Consider the following 17617-nt stretch of genomic DNA (forward strand, 5'->3'; position numbering starts at 1 on the left):
CAACAACAAATCTTGCACATTTTCCATATAACATTTGCAATGATAGATGTGACAAGTATAGATACATTTTGATTTAAAGTGTTACTGAGTTTCTACTTTTTAATCTAAAAACACAAAACAAACATCAAATTCGTGTTTGCCCCTCAAAATTGACCGAAGAGAAAGAATGATGTTCTGCAGTCCCAGAATCATCCACGAGGGGAAGCCATTCCATCACAATAAACTGCAGGGTTAATGAATTAATAAATCTTTATTCATAGCTGCTTTTGATGTTCACTGAAACATGAAATTAGTATGAAGTTGATTAAATGTTTAATTATGGTTGATGATAAAGATTTAAAGGAAATGAGGAGGAAAAATGAGACAGGATAGGAGAAGGATTGCGAGGATGTGTAGTAGAAAAGGAGGAAGAGGAGGATTTTTCTCTTCAGTCTGTGAGACACGGAGGAGGTTTGTGGAGGATCAGATTCTCTCTGGCTCAGACTAAGAGCTGCTTGAATCATCGACTCTGATCCTCCTCCTCTCAGACAGAAGGAGGAGGAGGAGGTGGAGGAGGAGGAGGATGTGCTGCTGCTGCTATTCAGTCTCACATTCAACAACGACCAGAAACAACCCAGAAGTCAAAGACAACACATATCTTTGCTTAAGGACAGCTGAAACATGTTTGACGCTGAAATCTGGTGAGTTTTTAATGTTGATATTAAATTACAGCTGCAACAGTTTCACTAGAACATTTACAAAAATGGAGTGTCACAGTCGACAAGATTATTTCAAGTGTGACGGACATAATTTATGTTTGATACTGACAATTTGTTTATTTTCATTCAAGCTTTGACCATGTTTGGAAGAAGAAAAGTGGTAAGATAGAGTCTGGAAGTATCAGCTGCTATTATTTTCAACAGAAAATTTAGTTTATGTTGATGCTGATTTATTTAAAAGACAGCCTGTGACAATTGGACACAGCAACTGAGTTTGAATTAAACAACGTCAGGACAACGTTCAGTTTTTTGACGACCAGAGGATGGAGTCTGAAAGGATTTTTGAACACAAACAAAATGAAGGTTGTAAGCAGTTGTAAGTTTTTGACACACAGATAACAAAGTTTGGAACCAGTTTGGTGATTTAAAAGAAAAGAGGATGAAGTTTGGAGGCAGTTTTTGCACCCTGAACGTTGGTGGTCGCAGGTTTTCGTTCTCGGCAGAGCTGATGAAGCGCCTCCCTCTCAGCAGACTCAGTCGACTGCATCGCTGTGTGTCAGAAAGTGAGCTACTGGAGCTCTGTGACGACTATGACCGCGACAGGAACGAGTTTTTCTTTGACCGGCACTCGGAAGCCTTCAGCTTCATCATGCTGTACTTGCAGCACGGGAAGCTGCGCTTCGTGCCCCACATGTGCGAGCTCTCTTTCTATAATGAGATGCTTTACTGGGGCCTGGAAAGTGCGGACCTGCAGCCCTGCTGCCAGCGGCGCCTTGACGACCGACTCTCCGACTGCTTCGTCCACTTCTTTCCTGAAGAGGACCCACGAAGCCACGAGGAACCCCAGAGCCGTTGGTTGGAGAGGATGAGAAGAACCTTTGAGGAGCCCACGTCTTCACTAGCAGCACAGATCCTTGCCTCGGTGTCAGTTCTGTTCGTGGTTATCTCCATGGTGATGTTGTGTGCTAGCACTCTGCCAGACTGGAAGACCACAGAGACCCTGGACCAGCACAGGTAGGACCCATCTGAGCTTACCTAAAGAAAGACTGCATATACATGCATTCATACATACATACATACTAACATAAAAACATACATAGATACAAATAAACATACAAACTGTATATACCTAATTAATGTGCAGTGTGTTAGTCAGGTGTTGGTCCAGCAAGTGCTGCCAGAGCAGCATCGATCATTGATTCCACAATGCTCTCTGAACTCTACTGGAAGAATGAACACCATTTTCAGAAGGTATTCCTTTATTTGGTTGTTTGAGGGTATTGCCAGTATGGCCACATTATTTGCATCCTCATCAAAACATTCAGTGAGCCCTCCTGACCAATGGTTGGGGGCATTGTCATCCTGGAGAGACGCCTTCCATCGGGGTAGATATGTTTTGTCAGCAAGAACTACTTTGTAGCCTATTTATCTGCAGTGATCCCTCAATCGAAGCAGACCTTAACCATGCCAGCAAAATTCCATCCAAAGCAGATCCCTACACTGTAGAAGTCAAACATTCTGTTGACCAATCAACAGGCTGCAGTGTGTCTTCCTTTACCTTTAAGTCCTGGAAGAGACACATAAAGCAGGATGGAACAAAGGTCTGTTGGTACCAATTACAACTTCTTTGATTTTGAATTGATCTGAACTGGGTTAGACTGGAATCAGCTAGACTGAGCTGAACTGATAGAACTGAACAAAACTGGAATTGATTGGTCTGGAATGAACTGAACTTGACTGACCTTAACTGGACTGGACTGGACTAAACAGGACAGGAGTGGACTGGGTTAAAGTGAAATAGACTGGATTCAATGGAATAAACTCGATTGAGCTGACAGACTCAACCAAAGCGAACTGAACTGAACTGTTTGGTGTAAATGCAGCTTGAATGTGTTTTCTTGTTTGATCTTATTTCTGACTATGATCATATCTTTTGTCTTGATTCATCTTGTTTATCTTTAACTTTAATTTATTTTTTATCCATTTTATTACATTCATGGTTTTGCCTTCACCTCTCACTCCTTTCTCTCCTCCCTCTGATTGGTTCTGATCTGTACCTCCTATCTTTGATTGATAATTGTCTCTCTCTCCACTCTCTGATTGGTCCTGTCTCCCTCCTTGCTCTAATCGGTCCTTATCTCTTGCCCCTCCGTCTGATTGGTCCTTGTCTCTCCCCCGCCCTCTGATTGGTTATTGACTATCTCCTCACTATGATTGGTCCTTGCATCTACCTTCTTCCTTTGATTGGTCCTTGTCTATACCCACTCTCTCTGATTGGTCCTTGTATCTACCTTCTCCCTCTAATTGGTTCTTTTATCCCTCCCCTCTCTGATTGGTCCCTGTCTCTCCCTCCTCACTCTAACAGGGCCTTATCTCTACCTCCTCCCTCTGATTGGACTTTATCCTTAGGTCCTCCCTCTGATTGGTCCTTATCCCTACCTTCTTCCTCTGTTTGGTCTTTGTCTCTAACTCATCCCTCTGATTGGTCCTTGTATCTTTCTCCTCCTTTGATTGGTCCTTGTCTATACTTAGTCTCTGATTGGTCTTTATCTCTACCTCCTCCCTCTAATCCTCATCTTGCTCTTCTCTCTACGATTGTTACTTATCTCTCTCCTTGTTGAGATTAGTCTTTACCTCTACCCCCTCCCTCTGATTGCTCATTGTCTTATCCTACTGTCTTAGATTGGCCCTTGGCTCTCTCTTGGTTCTGATTGGTCCTTGTCTCTCTTTTCTCTCCAATTGGCTGTTTTCCCTGCAGGATCATCGAGGCTGTGTGCATCGGTTGGTTCACGGCTGAGTGTATTGTCCGTTTCCTCATCTCTCGAGATAAATGTGAGTTTGTCCGTCGTCCCCTGAACATCATCGACCTGCTGGCCATCACACCGTACTATGTCTCTGTTACTGTGACGATCCTGACAGGAGAGAACTCGCAGCTGCAGCGGGCCGGAGTCACTCTGCGCGTCTTGCGCATTATGCGGATCTTCTGGGTGATCAAGCTGGCACGTCACTTCCTGGGTCTGCAGACACTCGGCCTGACGCTGCGGCGCTGCTATCGGGAGATGATGATGCTGCTGGTCTTCATCTGCGTTGCCATGGCGATCTTCAGTGCACTGGCGCAACTGCTGGAGCATGGCCTGGACCTGGAGACTGGAAACCAGGACTACGCCAGCATCCCCGCCGCCTGCTGGTGGGTCATCATTTCCATGACGACAGTGGGGTATGGGGACATGTACCCAGTGACAGTTGCAGGCCGTGTGCTGGGTGGCCTCTGCGTGGTAAGCGGCATTGTCCTGCTGGCGCTGCCTATTACCTTCATCTACCACAGCTTTGTCCAGTGCTACCATGAGCTCAAGGTGCGCTCCACCCGCTGCATCCACAGCCTGTCTGCTGAGTTCATCCACTGACTGCTGCTGCTGAGGTGGAGGAGCAACATGGAGTTCATCCACTAAATACTAAGTTGGAGAAGCAACAATGGGTTCCTCCTCTGAGATGGAGTAGCAACACCAGAATGATTTCCTGACTGCCTAGGTTGAGAAGAAACATGGAGTTGGTCCACTGAATGCTGAGGTGGAGGAGCCACATGGCGTAAATCCACTGAGTGTAACCTTTAATGGATTTAGATGCATCCTACAGACATCAATGTCTTACAATCTCCAAAAACTACAAAACCCCAAATCAGCTCCAACAGCACTTTTCTCAAATGATCTTAAATGTTTTGTTTCGACAACTGAAGAGCTGCTTCACACGTTTCGTTAGAGTTTGTTTTTAGTGGTAGAAAGTCAAAATTTTCACCTCCTTTATATCCAACAGTTGGTAATGTCTTACTTTCATTATTTCTAAATAGCCTCCTCTGAAGTGGAACAGGAGCTATTGATGACCAATGTTGTGCACATTTTGTACTTCACTTACTTTTGGAGTTATTAAAAGAATCAGGGAAACTGTGATTGAGAATTTTTTAAACAAAAGTATGGAAATAAAATTGTCCGTGTTTGTTCACTTGTTCAACTGAACCAAAGTTCTCCCTCCAGCCAAAATGACAACGACCTGTCCAGACATGTTGCCTGTGGATTACAGAAGTACAGTGTTGTTGTCACATCAGAGCCTCAGTTAGTTTTCTGGGTTTAATCTCTGATGATTGATATTGTTTAAGCATTTTATTCTAAAGAAACAACTGAATCTGTTGATGAATGTGAAATTGAATCACTGCTGAATATAAATTGTTGAAACCTCAACTGAATTCGTAGCACTGAGATAACTGACCGTCTGAATCTATGTTGTTTGAAGTTACTGTGATATTTTCAACAGTTAATGTCAGGTCATCCCAATTATTTCAGGTAGAAGTCTTCCTTAGGGTTTCAATCTCTCATTTTAGTAAACATACATTATAATAAAAAAAAATCATTGCTTAAACTTTCCATCAAATTCAGACTTAAGCATAATGGAGACTAAAGATAATCAATTGAGCCTGGATGAAATCAATCAGACCTATCAGGTTACAACCATGTCTGAGTCCGATATCCTGTTGTTTTTGTAAAAGATCTATGGTCATGTGAAGGTATTAGGTGCTATAGATTTTGTGATGTTTAAATTTCAGCATTAAGTATTTGGATTCATTTTTTTTGTTGATTTCTTTTGTTTGTTTGTTTTGACAATTATAGACAAATAATCTTCTTATCACTAAAGCCCATCATCTTCTCTGCAGGGAAGGCCAACAACATTTTTCAGTCCCATGCCTCAAACACTGAAGCGGTAACAAGACAGTCAGACAGTGAGCGGAGACACCAGCAGCAAGCTATATTAATTGTCTTATTTTCATTAATAAATCCCCAAAAGGCACAAACAACACCAGTGTGGCAGAGAGGTTAAGTTAAGTTCATCTGTCACCGAAAGTGACCATCCCCCTGCAGGAACACTTTTAGGCACTTGCCACAAGCAGGTCAAAGGCCCGATCCAAATCTCAATACTCATACACTCAAGGGTGCTGATGCGTTTCTTGGTGAAGTAACCTAGGCTGTCCCTTAGTCCTACAAAATATACACAAAGCAAGCATGTACAGTATAGCATAAGGGGGAAAAAATTAGGAAGTTTATCAGTAAGTGACCTCTAGCAACCAGCTAATGTGGTTACTTTTTTGTGGGGTAATTTGTGTTGTGTTTTCTGTCAAATAACTTAATAGGATAAACTATTAAAGCTTTCTTGACTTTTGTTTGCTTGCTATACAATATAAACACTGTTATGCCACAACACAAATACTCACTGGAGCTGTGGCTTTCTTCCTTTTTTGAAATGACAATGTGTTGTTTTTTCTTCAATGTGTGACATTATAAAAGCGTGTCCCATTCCTCCTTTTTTTATATCATTTATACTCACACACTCCCACATGCCTGATGTCAGTCTGTGAGGGCTTAGCGCTCAAGCTTTAAAGGGAGATTGGGATTGAGTTCGAGACTTCCCTTTGGACACAGGAAACAGAACCATCAGCAGATCTCCTTCCTGCTCCTCAGGGGACTTTATATGTTTCATGTAGTGCCCCCCTCAGGACCAACACGTTCAGCTTTTTGAGTGTCCTATCTATTCTCTAGACCAGGGGTGGCCAACCCTGCTCCTGGAGAGCTACCTTCCTGCATGTTTTAGGTTTCTCCACACTCTAATGTAGTATCTGACCTGGGATGTGAGTTGTTTATACAAATGGCTCTGGAATGTTGTTGTGCAGGAGTAGTAAAACTAATGCCAACATATGCCCTGTCTAAAACGAGGTATAGGATACTATGAAAACATGGCAATGAGAGGAGGACCCGTCTAATGTTGTTGAAATAGGAGCCTTTTGGGGTGAAAGAAAAGGGGTCCTGATATGAAACACATGGTAATAGAAACATAAACACACCCCGATCATATATAAGTGCATGTTGAACTGTTTTTCGGGAAGACACTATTTGGCCGAGGTGATCTCCCAGGTATTCATGAAGCCTGACTGATGCTGATTCTTTGTAATAAATCTATGCTTATATACAAACAAGTTGGTGTCAACGGAAGTTCTTTTCATCATCTGCGCATCATCGATGTCTGAGAAACAACACTAACACACCTGATTCGAATGTTTCGCTCGTTACCAATCCCCTGAGACGCTTCAGTTGGTTGATAACGAGCAGATCATTCAAATCAGGTGTGTTAGAGTGCGGAGAAACGTAAAACATGCAGGAAGGTGGCTCTCCAGGAGCAGGGATGGCCACCCCTGCTCTAGACCCTTAGGGGTTTAACCAGCAGTCTGTGCTGTAACTGGATCTGTTCCCACTGGCTGAACACCATCCTTCGTTTCCACAGCAACGGCAGACTCAGAGACAGGAAGTTGAAGTGTTGGAAACATTTGGGATTGAATGTCAGGAAGTTGAAGTGTTACTTCTCACTGAAGACTCTTCTTCTATTTATTCTTTTTCTTCCAAAGCAGTACACCAACTCCTCCTTTAACCTTTAACCACCCTTTCTTTCTTTGTTGCACATACGTATCTGTCTCCATGAACTAAAACACATGACATGATTTTCTGGCTTAATTTCTTGATCTTTTGCTGATGAATTCTTCTACAGATCAGGGCCCGTATTCATAAAGCTTCCTAGTACAAAGAGTTGCTCCTAGTGAAGAAATTCTAAGAAAATTCTTAGAATCGTGACGTTTTCTAAGAATTTCCCCTTAAAGTTAAGACTTGATCCTGGTAAAGATAAACGTTATTCAGAAAGCATCTCAGCCCTTAAGAGAGCTCCTAAGGTGAGAAACTGTTAGGAGTAGTGAGGAGGACTTTTCAGAGGCTTAAGAGTTTCTGAAGCAGAGAAGAAAATGGAGGAAAGACGGAGAGATTGGAGAAAAGTTCTCAAAACACTGAATAACAGTGAGCTAATTAAACAATACCCTACAGAGTGGATCGTGCAGGGATCATGTTTGTGGTAGATCTCATTAGAGATGTGACGCAACTACGTGATATTGCCAGAAATGAAAGTGATCACAACATTAAAACATTTGGCAACAGGAAAAATGCAAAGTGCAGCAGTGACGACTTGGGTCTGTCGCAACCATCAATCAGCAGAGTAATTACAATTACAGGGAATAGGCATGGGTACAGCGGGCTTGGGTATGGGACGCACATCCGTATTATTGCACGGGCATATTTTATTTCTGCATCTAAGTTAACTTTGACAGCAGTTACAAGTAAGAGGTAAACTATCTCACCTGTGCTTTTAGATTCCCGCTTGGGTGCTGCAGTCTCCCCTCTCACGTGAGACTTTAACACAGAGCCTACCACTGCTTTTCGCACTCCTCACTAGTGCGCACAACCAGAGGGAAAGATGCATTTATCTGCTGCCCTACATTTTCCCATGCCTGCCTCTTGGTTTGAGCTGTAAAACCGGGGCTGAATTTATGTCCTAAAATGTTTTTTATTCATCAACTACTACATCAACTACAACAGCTTCTTATAAGCTTTATATAGGCTGGCCAGCGTTCCCAGAAATTGCGAAGATGAGCCATTTTCCCTCATTAATATCAGTTAGATCAAGTACTAAAATTAGCAGCATTGTAAATAAAAGTGATCAAGTAAATATAACTGCATGTGAAGATGAGCATGCGTTTCAAACATTCTGTACGCTCTGTACTTTAAAGTGTGGCTTACAATTTATTCAACAGAGATGTTCAGTACATAAAATAGTGTTCATGATGACACAATGTCTGAGTAAATTCTATGATTAGGCCGATAGATTTCACTGTCCTTCTCTGCCAATCATCACTGAAAGAGCTTTTTTTTGGATCAGCCAATCACAGCTTCTGAAAGAATGTGTCATACCTAACAACGGGTCAACCACGCCTCCTCACTGAGAAAAAAGTTTCTGTCCCTTCCTTTCTCAGAGTTGCTCTGAGAGTGTTGCTAAATCACTCCTAGGCTAGGACTCCTTGCTAGAAGTCTTTAAGCAAAGTTAGGATCTCTGTGAGAGTATTCTGAGAATGTTTGTGAATACAGGCCCAGGTCTTTATTCCTTTTTGTTTCGCATTTATAAATGGATTCTCCAATTAAACATCATACATTTGATTTCAGCAATTATTGGATATAACAATGAGTAAAATATAGAACAGCTGAATTAATGAAATGAATACAGTGTTTTAAAAGATTCCCCTTCTATTCCACACTACACATCTCGCCCCAGCCTTCCCCCTTCCAACCAAACCCACTCTACCAATGCCCCCCTTTTGTCTCCTGAAGTCCAGATCTTTCCGAGAATATTTGAACAAAAATGTGTTCATTCAATTTAGAATTGTTAACCAAGGTCGATTTCCTAAAGCCTTATATCATCTCAAAATAAGTGAGAGATACTGCACACTGTTGTGGAAGTGGAAAATGAAGCTTCATGTTAGCTGCTGCTGGCAAAGCTTTGCCTCCAACACCCCAGCCTCCTCCTTTCTTGCCTAAAAGCCTTTTGGCTTAGCTGTAGCATGCTGCTCCACTAATCCAGGGAGCAATTTAAAAACGGAGCCATCAGTGCCAAACATATCTGTATTTTCATTTGGCAATTTAATGGTTAAATGTATGACGAGAGTGTTCCTGACTGAATTAACAATATGTGGCTAATGAGAGGATATGATCAGCTGTGTTTGTTTATCCAAAGGTCTGGTCAGGGAGTCTTGCTTTTCTGGTAACATACGGTAACGACTGATTTGGAGATATCTAAAAAAGTTGGCGTAATTAAGAAAGTTGAGCAAGCAATCCAAAATCACATGTAGGTTAGAAAGAGATTTAATAGGGGGTCGGACCTCACACCTGGTGTAAAACTTACTTAATATTACATGCCAAATAGTAATACACAAATTCTTGTAGGCAAAGAACAGCAACATTAAAGTATTTGTGTGGTACTTCTTTTTAATGTGGTGTACCTGTTCCGAATTGAACTTGTAAATTGAGAATAGGCTATAAGATATATTTTGTGCGTAAAGCTCAATTGCTAGATACCTAAAAGTCCTCTGAATGTCTGAGAGCATTGGCTAAAGGTTCAACCCAACAGCGAACAGAAGTGGGAATAGATTGCAGATTTGATAGGTGCCTCACGCTAGAGAGAAATACTAAAACTGCTGTCCATAAGTACTTACCGTAGACATGGACTGAGAAGAGTTTTACATATAGCTACTGTTTATTAGCCCTTCTGTCTTATTTGTGTCTCATTGTCTCAGTCGTACACACAGTATTTCTCTCTGTGGACATGTTGTGGACCTCATATTTGTACTGTAGTTGTCTGTATTCCAAGAGAGCAAGCCCAATAACTGTTTTACTGGAGGCTTCCAACTTGGTTTTCCGACTTGTTGCACTGGAACGTGGTCATTCCCAGTTCTGAATTCCGACTGCCAAGGTAAACGGAATGCACCATTAAAATGAGCCGTGGTCAGGCAAACAGGTGGCACGTTGCTATCTTGAGGACGCAGAAAGTGACAGTGCCACAGACTAACAAAAATAAAGTCTAAGCACAGTCTGTCTCTGCTATTTAAAGAGAAAATTACGGGCATACATTGGCAAGTTCACAATGCGCGAATATCTGCTTGTCACTCACACAGGGACACACAGCAGAGCTTCTACTCATAAGGAAAAATAAGTGTATTTGCAGATACAGTGAAATAACGTTGTTTATGGGACAAAGGACTGTGAGGCGGCAAGCTTTAGTTTCCCTCTCCTCCTTAAATCATGATACTGCTTTCAGTTTGTTACAGCTCATCCGATGCCTCCACACACACACCTGCTTCACCTCAGGGAGATTCCTGCTTGCGCCACGCACGGGCTAAAAACTGCCAAGACACCAAGCTCTCCATCATGCACGCTCATTCTGATATGCGCTCTCTCTAATACACACAAAAACAGATACATTCACACACGCAGTTAAGAGATAACTATATTATAATCTTAAACTTAATTACCCGTGGTAGTGACAATTGTACCCACAGATATTAATACACTGTCCAGTATCCCTTGCAGTCCACACACCTAATGATAAATAACCCCAAATTCACAAAACAATGATCAATAAGCCAAAACTGATACTCCAAATGACCAATGACCTGAATTACCTATTGAGTTTTATTCCGCTCAGGCAGATAACAGATGCCCTACAGCCGCAGGTCCTGCAATGCTCTGGCGTCATCACGCAGCGCAGGGTACTCAGCAGGAGAGAGCAAAAGAAGCAGGCCGGTGTGCCCTGTCAAAACAGGTCAAATATAAGTGTTTTCGAGCGTTTTACCGAAATAAGACATGTACTACAAACTGAACGGAGTGACGCAGCGGCTCACCGGAGCTCCTGCCGCCGCCTACAGCCCGCAGGTAAGCCCCCAACACCGCGTGACCTTGTTAGCACCAGAAGGAGGACAGCTGCTAATTCTAATGCTAATGTTTAGCAGAAACAACTTCAGACTGAGGATCAGCCATCGATCATTTAACCCGTAGATCCGATGTAAGAGGCTTATCGAAGCTGCAGTGATAACTCACTCAAAACCAAAATGTATAATGTCTTCATTTTTCCCGACATTAAATGTGTACAATGGAAATACAGGCCATCAGCAGATCAGTCAATAATTACAAAATGAACAACGGTCATTAATTACTTGCAGCCCTCGTCAGTTTTATAACCAGGAAAAGTTTGCCGATGTTAAAAAAAACATTTAGCGACATACTCTGAAAAATAGTCTTTAAAGACTATTATGATTGTTGGAGAAGCCACCTGTCGTCCGCCTGTCTGTCTGTTTCTACTACACACATACAGTCAGATGATGTCAACTGTGCATGCGTGTGGAAACACGCTGATGGCAGCAGACACTGACTACCTGGTCATCAGGTAACATTCAGGAGTTGTGTAAAGTTAACCTGTTTCTCTTTCAGGGTCTGCGTCCAGGTGTCCCATCTGTCAGTCCTCCGATTACCTTTGCCTCTCCGACCAAACTGGTGTCTGAAGCCGGAAGTCAGGTTGAGTACCTGGGAGCCAACAAAGTTCCAGACCTGCAGAAAATCTTCCAGGTAACTGTTATTTCATCAGCAGAAAATAATTCATAAGAGGAGGCGGGAGAGGGTAAGGATTGTGAGGAGGGAGATGAGGCAGATGAGGAGAAATACGAGAAAAGGGTGGAATAGAAGGAGGCTGTTGAGAAGAGTTCTTTGAAAAGGACAGAAAAGCTTTTGGGGAAGAGGAGGGAGGGGTTTTTTGACTGAGTGATGAAGGAGATGCATTATTGGGGGGGGTACGTGAGGTTGGTCCGAGTGCATGTATCAATGTCAATCAATGTAATGTAATGTTCTTTACCTTGAGCAATCCAGAATTCCGGATCTTCCAACCTAAAATGTTGACATGATGAGGATGTTTGTTAGCTATGAGTTAATTGATTTCCGCAATTTGATTATATTTTCCTATTAAAAAAATTGTAATATATAACTGATTTATCAGGACATTGTAATTCAATTCTGTGCATAACGGTCGCAGTAAACACAATTAGCAGCAGCACAGCGACCCTCTCTCTCTCCTCTCATACAGTGTGCACACAGGCAGCTGAGAGTGAGTTACTATGGGTACGGGACACTGTCTCTGTCACTTTTGAAAAATATGTGAACATTTCTGGCAACCACCCTGTTTATCATAAACCAAGATGCCTTTTGGCTTTCACATAAATGAGGTCACTTCTTCGCTGTTTGGCTTGTGCTGTCTTACAGTTCATGTCACAGAAATGAATCAAATTCTGAAATCTGCTTCATTTTGTTTTTCCTTTTTAGCTCAAAATTGCACAAAATGAAACTATAGAAATCTCAATGATGTAATGCAAAGCTACAAATTCACTGTACATACAAAAAGATTAGACGTTACCAAAGCAGAAATTAAGCAAACAAGGAAACAGTAATAAAACGGACACAAGAAAGAACAAAAGAAGGGAGAAGAAAACGTTCTGTTCGATGGCCTTGAGAAAGTAGACAGTGAAATGAGAGTTTCTGTTTGTGAATGCACATTTAGTCATGTGTGGGTGTTTGTTGTGGTGAGGAAGGTCATTTGTAATGGGGTTGGTGAGGTTGTGGTTGCAAGATGGGGAGTTTAGGAGCCATATTAGGGGTTGCTGACTAAAGCTACTCTGCCAATGATATGAGGGTATGGTGGAAGGAGGGGCTGGGGAATTTGTTATGTTATCTTTCTGGCTGGGGCCAACAACGCAGAGCCCCAACCGTTGGGAAGGGGCCCATCGAATGCTGGACCCAGCCAATGTAGAGTGTGTAATAATGTCTTTCTGTTCTAAGTATTATATAGTTAGAATGATTTGTATGTTGTTGTCCTCCAGCCCCTCCCTCCTGAACATATTGTTCTAATGTTTGTCCTCAGATTTTAACGGAGGCAGTAGAGGTAATGTCTGGCAGCTGCATGACCCATTGGAGTGGGTTAGGTTTCATCTTAACACAAGTGTTTTTGTTGTGTTTTTTTCCCCTTGTTTCCTGGTTGAGCGACCTACAGAGCAAATAAAGCAAGTAAGCAGCATTATCGAGGGTAAATTGGTGAATCATAGAAATATTGTGCTATCTTCTGAAATATTGCTAAAGGCAATATTTCAGAAATTGGGGCGTTGATGTCTTCTTGGGGGCATTTTTTATGGCAAGTTTGCACCAAAGATTAACAATAACACAAATTGAAACCTGCCAAATAATGTAGACTGTGACATTCTGAAACATGCCACTTTGAACTAGACATAGGAGTGGAGGCCAAATACTGGATGTAATGAGGAAGAGATCATCAATGCAATACATAATGTAGTCATATTTTCAAATCTCCAATCACCCTTACACTTACTAAATTTGAGGGGGCTTCTCCTGCCAGCACCTGAGGGCTGGCTCCCATCAAGAAGATACTATCCGTCGGGGCTAACAATATTTTGCAGAAAAATAAATACGGCAATAATGTTTTTCCAATATTCAGCCCTACACAGTATTATTTGCAGGTAGGGCAGGATGATATATCTATTTTATCATCTAATACAAATTATGATGAAGCTCCCTGAGCTCCGGGGCCCAGTTGTTCAACACATTAAATCTGGATCAAAATTATCTAGATTTTAAATCCCAATTTTTGCAATACAAAATCAGCAAGTCCATGTTTTTTCAAAGCAACATTGAATTGGATCTCCCTGATCCAGATACAAATCTTTCAGGATTACCCAGTGCACCAAATTAACTACACATTACAGTTGCAGGCTACAAGCTGTGTAAAGAACAATTAGCAGAAAAACCGGCATGGAATCTGTGTTTTTTTTTATTTAAAGGCACTGAAACAGCACAATAAAATTATACAAAAATCCTCTTCAGTTTTTAATTTCAGCCAGACCCCTCATCTTACTTACAAGACGTAAATACAAAAATACATTTTAGGTAATCTGATAAAAAGAACGGGACCTGCTGGAATAGAATAGGTTTTGATACTATTACTATTATTATTGACATTGTAACCATAAGTCTGTATTATCTTTTATTGTAGTTGATGTAACAAGAACATATGTTGTTGTTGCTCTCTTTGCCTGTCTCTATCCTGCATCTCCCTCTATCCCATTTTTGGCCCATCCAGTCAAGGCCCACGGCTGTTCAACATGAGTCTGGTTCTGCTCGAGGTTTCTGCCTGTTAAAAGGGAGATTTTTTAAATTCTCCTAGCCAATGCAGCTTTGGATACCAATGTTTTTGAAGCTGCTGATACTAAGTACTGACCTATACCAGTGACAGCCTACAAATATGAGAGCTATAGCCTGTATAAACACCTATAGTGCATGAAACTAGAAACCGTTAGGTTTCGAGTTTCTTATGTTTTAATCACCAGATCTGTTTGATTCACTGAAGAGGAGACCTCTGCGAATAATTCAGCTTCAGTTAGAAACGATGAACACAGAAGGACTCCTAACCCAAAAACAAGCTTCGTGAAACAATCTAATGTTAGCTATTAATGGAATTTACAGTGCAGTAAGGACACTAAAAGAATTATGTAGCTGTCTGCACTAGGGATGTGCACTTTAACTGGTTTACCGTTAACCGACCGTTAAATAACAGTTAAATAAAATTGTCTTTTTTAATATATTTGGTTAACACGTGTTTTGTTGTTGTTAGCTGAGCTGAGCCTGAGAGGAGAGCAAAATGAAACGAGCACTTAAACGGTTAAAAAACTGAAAAAACAAAGCTTTGTTGCATGTCTCTGCTCCTGGGACATCGGTACCGTCTGAGCGGGTACCATGGTGGGTCTCACAGTCAACAGACTGCGCACCAGGCTAACTGGTATGCAAGCTATTCTGCTATTTCTTCACTAAAACCAGCAGACAAACTGTCTCCTACATAATAAAGACTTGTGTAGGCCTGGCCTTTTAATTTGAAATTTCCATAGCCTGTTGTTAACATATTGACTGTTTTTGAGCAGAATCGAAACTTAACATTTACACACGAGGCACAGCAGCGTAACTCATTAATTATTTTAAAACTCCAGACATGCTGTCGTCAGGATCAGACAGGATCTTATGTTTATTAAAGTTCTGTTTGCTTATCATCAAAGAAAGGTCAGCTTTAAATGTTTATTTGCTTATTGTTGCTGCTGGATCACATGGCTGTATGCTCATGTGCGTGCGTAAAATGGACACTGGACAGTGTATTAATAGCTGTGGGCACAATTGTCGATGCCACAGGTAGGTATGTCTGAGGATAATAATAAATGTACCTCTTAGTATCGTGTGAGTGTGTGTTTTTTGCGAGTATTAGAAAGAGCTCGTTGTCAGTCTCCGGCTGTTCTTTCTAAAAATGATCTTTAATTCTTATCGTTAACCATTAATGGCCGTTAACGGGGGTCGGTTATCAGTCAGAAAAAGTCTTAATTAACATCCCCAGTCCCAGACTTTTATCCAATCCACCAAGTACATTTTAATCTCGTCGGTTAACCCGTTATTAACCGTTAAGAGTGTCCAAGTCGGCACTTTTTAAAGAAGAAAATGTTGATATGACATTGTTACAAAAAACTCAATCATTGAATTTTTTAGGTCTTGGTTTAGTTCCAGTGGTATTTGTAATGGTTTAATGGGTTCTTGGTTGGTTCCAGTGGTAGTAAAAGAGGTTTAATGGGTTCTTGAGGAGGGCCCATGTGGCCTTTAGGAGTGTCTAGGGGTCCTTGAGCGGGTTCCAGGGTTCGGTGAAGGGGTTCTAGGGGCGGCTGTGGCTCAAAGTCGGCTGTCTCTACGAAAGTTTTGGGTTCGATCCCTGACTGCTCCAGTCACATGCCAAAGTGTCCTTAGGCAAGACACTGAACCCCAAATTGCTCCTGAGGGCATAGCCTTGAGGAGAACCAGTCTCGTTGGTGAACAGCCATCTGCTGCAAGTGGATGAGGCGAGGAGAGATGGAGAGACGTCTGTGTATGAAGTCCCCCATCAGGCAAAGCCTGAGCCAGCCCTTGTAAAAATAGAGGATGTCTACCTCCTGGACTTGAACTGGTAGATGATTGCAAATGAGAGGGGCCTGATAATTGAAGGCTCTACCTCCCATACTAGAGACTTGAGTTACCACAAGATTCTAGGTAATATGGCACAATGAGCTCTTGAGTATGTGATGGTGCCCGACCAATAAGAGCTTTGTAGGTTAGAAGAAGGAATGTAAATTATTTTCTAGATTTTAAAAGAGCCAGTTCAGAGAAGCTAACATAGGAGATGATCTCTATTTCTAATTCTTGTCAGTACATGAGCTGCAGCAGTTTGGACCAGTTGAGGAGTCTGTAGAGACTTATTAGAGCAGCCTGATAATACGGAATTGCAATAACCCAATCTAGAACTAACAAATGCATCGACTAGTTTTTCTGCTTCGCTTTCAGGCAGGATGTGACTGATTTTTTTCAATGTTGCATCGGGTTAACAATGGGCTCTCATTGAAGTTTGTTATTTGTGGGAGTATAATGGCATATCCTGATCAAATCAAACTCCCAGATTCATGTCTGTGAGCCACCAAGTATTGACCCCTGTCCTTCACAGGTAACCTATACCTCTCTTTTTTTCAGAGGTCAGATGGAGTCCCGGTCCACCTGAAGAGGGGTCTAATGGATAAGCTGCTCTACCGGACCACCATGGGTCTGACTGTGGGGGGTGCACTCTACTGCCTTGTGGCTCTCTACATAGCTGCTCAGCCCAGCAACAAGTGATGCTGCAGAGCTGCTGCCCTCTGATAAAATGAGAGGTTTCTGAGAGGTGGATGGACAGACAATGTGATGTTCAAGGACCATTGATAGTTCCTGGTAAGGCTTTCAGAGACAGTCAATTAACAGAGCTCTACAGAAAGCAAACATTTGTACAGAAAATATTGCTGGTGTGAGGAAACAGTAAAATGTATTTTGTTGTAAAAGAATCAATGCGTCTCTGTTTCATTAATGATAACATGTATCTGTGAAACTGTGAGCAGGAGGTGAAGGTGTGCTGCATTAACAATGAGCTGCGAGTTCATGATTTTTATCTCTGTTCTAAACTTGATCCATATATCGAGTATTTTTACAGTGTTGCGTTTACTGTTCAGTCACCTCACTGAGTGATACTGTGAAAGACCCTGAACACTGTGCTTTTTCGGACTGGTCTGAGATCAGTTTCTTGAGCGTTTGAGTTCAGGCAGCTCCTGAGAAAAAATCTGTACGATTCTGATTTAAATGTCGTTTCTTAAAGCTGCTAACGGATAGGTTGTTGTTGCTGTAGTGTAAGAGGATCAGTTTTTTATGAGTCCTGATCCTCCCCTTATTATCTCATCAATCGGTCTCATATTGTTGGATTCAGTGGGATTATTGAGGATTACGTGTTCTCTCAGCTCATACAGAAGAGACCTCACATCAGCTTCCCCTGAACAGGCTGATTATTCCTCCACAGAATCTCATTTTACATTC

General features: G+C 41.8%; 2 protein-coding genes across 2 annotated transcripts; both read left to right on the top strand.

Moving 5' to 3' along the window:
* The first annotated feature begins 603 nt into the window (after positions 1–603).
* On the top strand, positions 604–6703 carry LOC138589056 (voltage-gated potassium channel regulatory subunit KCNG3-like). Its single transcript, XM_069659338.1, has 3 exons — positions 604–680; positions 830–1712; positions 3457–6703. The coding sequence occupies exons 2-3, from the start codon at positions 1138–1140 to the stop codon at positions 4100–4102; spliced, it is 1221 nt and encodes a 406-aa protein (XP_069515439.1). The 5' UTR covers positions 604–680; positions 830–1137; the 3' UTR covers positions 4103–6703.
* Positions 6704–10876: 4173 nt separating this feature from the next.
* LOC138588484 (cytochrome c oxidase subunit 7A-related protein, mitochondrial-like) lies at positions 10877–17088 on the top strand. The gene is made up of 3 exons (XM_069658630.1): positions 10877–11038; positions 11594–11728; positions 16751–17088. Exons 1-3 carry the CDS (start codon positions 10970–10972, stop codon positions 16889–16891), a joined length of 345 nt encoding a protein of 114 aa, XP_069514731.1. The 5' UTR covers positions 10877–10969; the 3' UTR covers positions 16892–17088.
* The last annotated feature ends 529 nt before the right edge of the window (positions 17089–17617 follow it).

The sequence above is a fragment of the Semicossyphus pulcher genome, unplaced genomic scaffold, assembly GCF_022749685.1.
Source record: "Semicossyphus pulcher isolate SPU_LCO1_2020_fin unplaced genomic scaffold, fSemPul1.0.p SCAF_12, whole genome shotgun sequence".
NCBI classification, from domain to species: domain Eukaryota; kingdom Metazoa; phylum Chordata; class Actinopteri; order Labriformes; family Labridae; genus Semicossyphus; species Semicossyphus pulcher.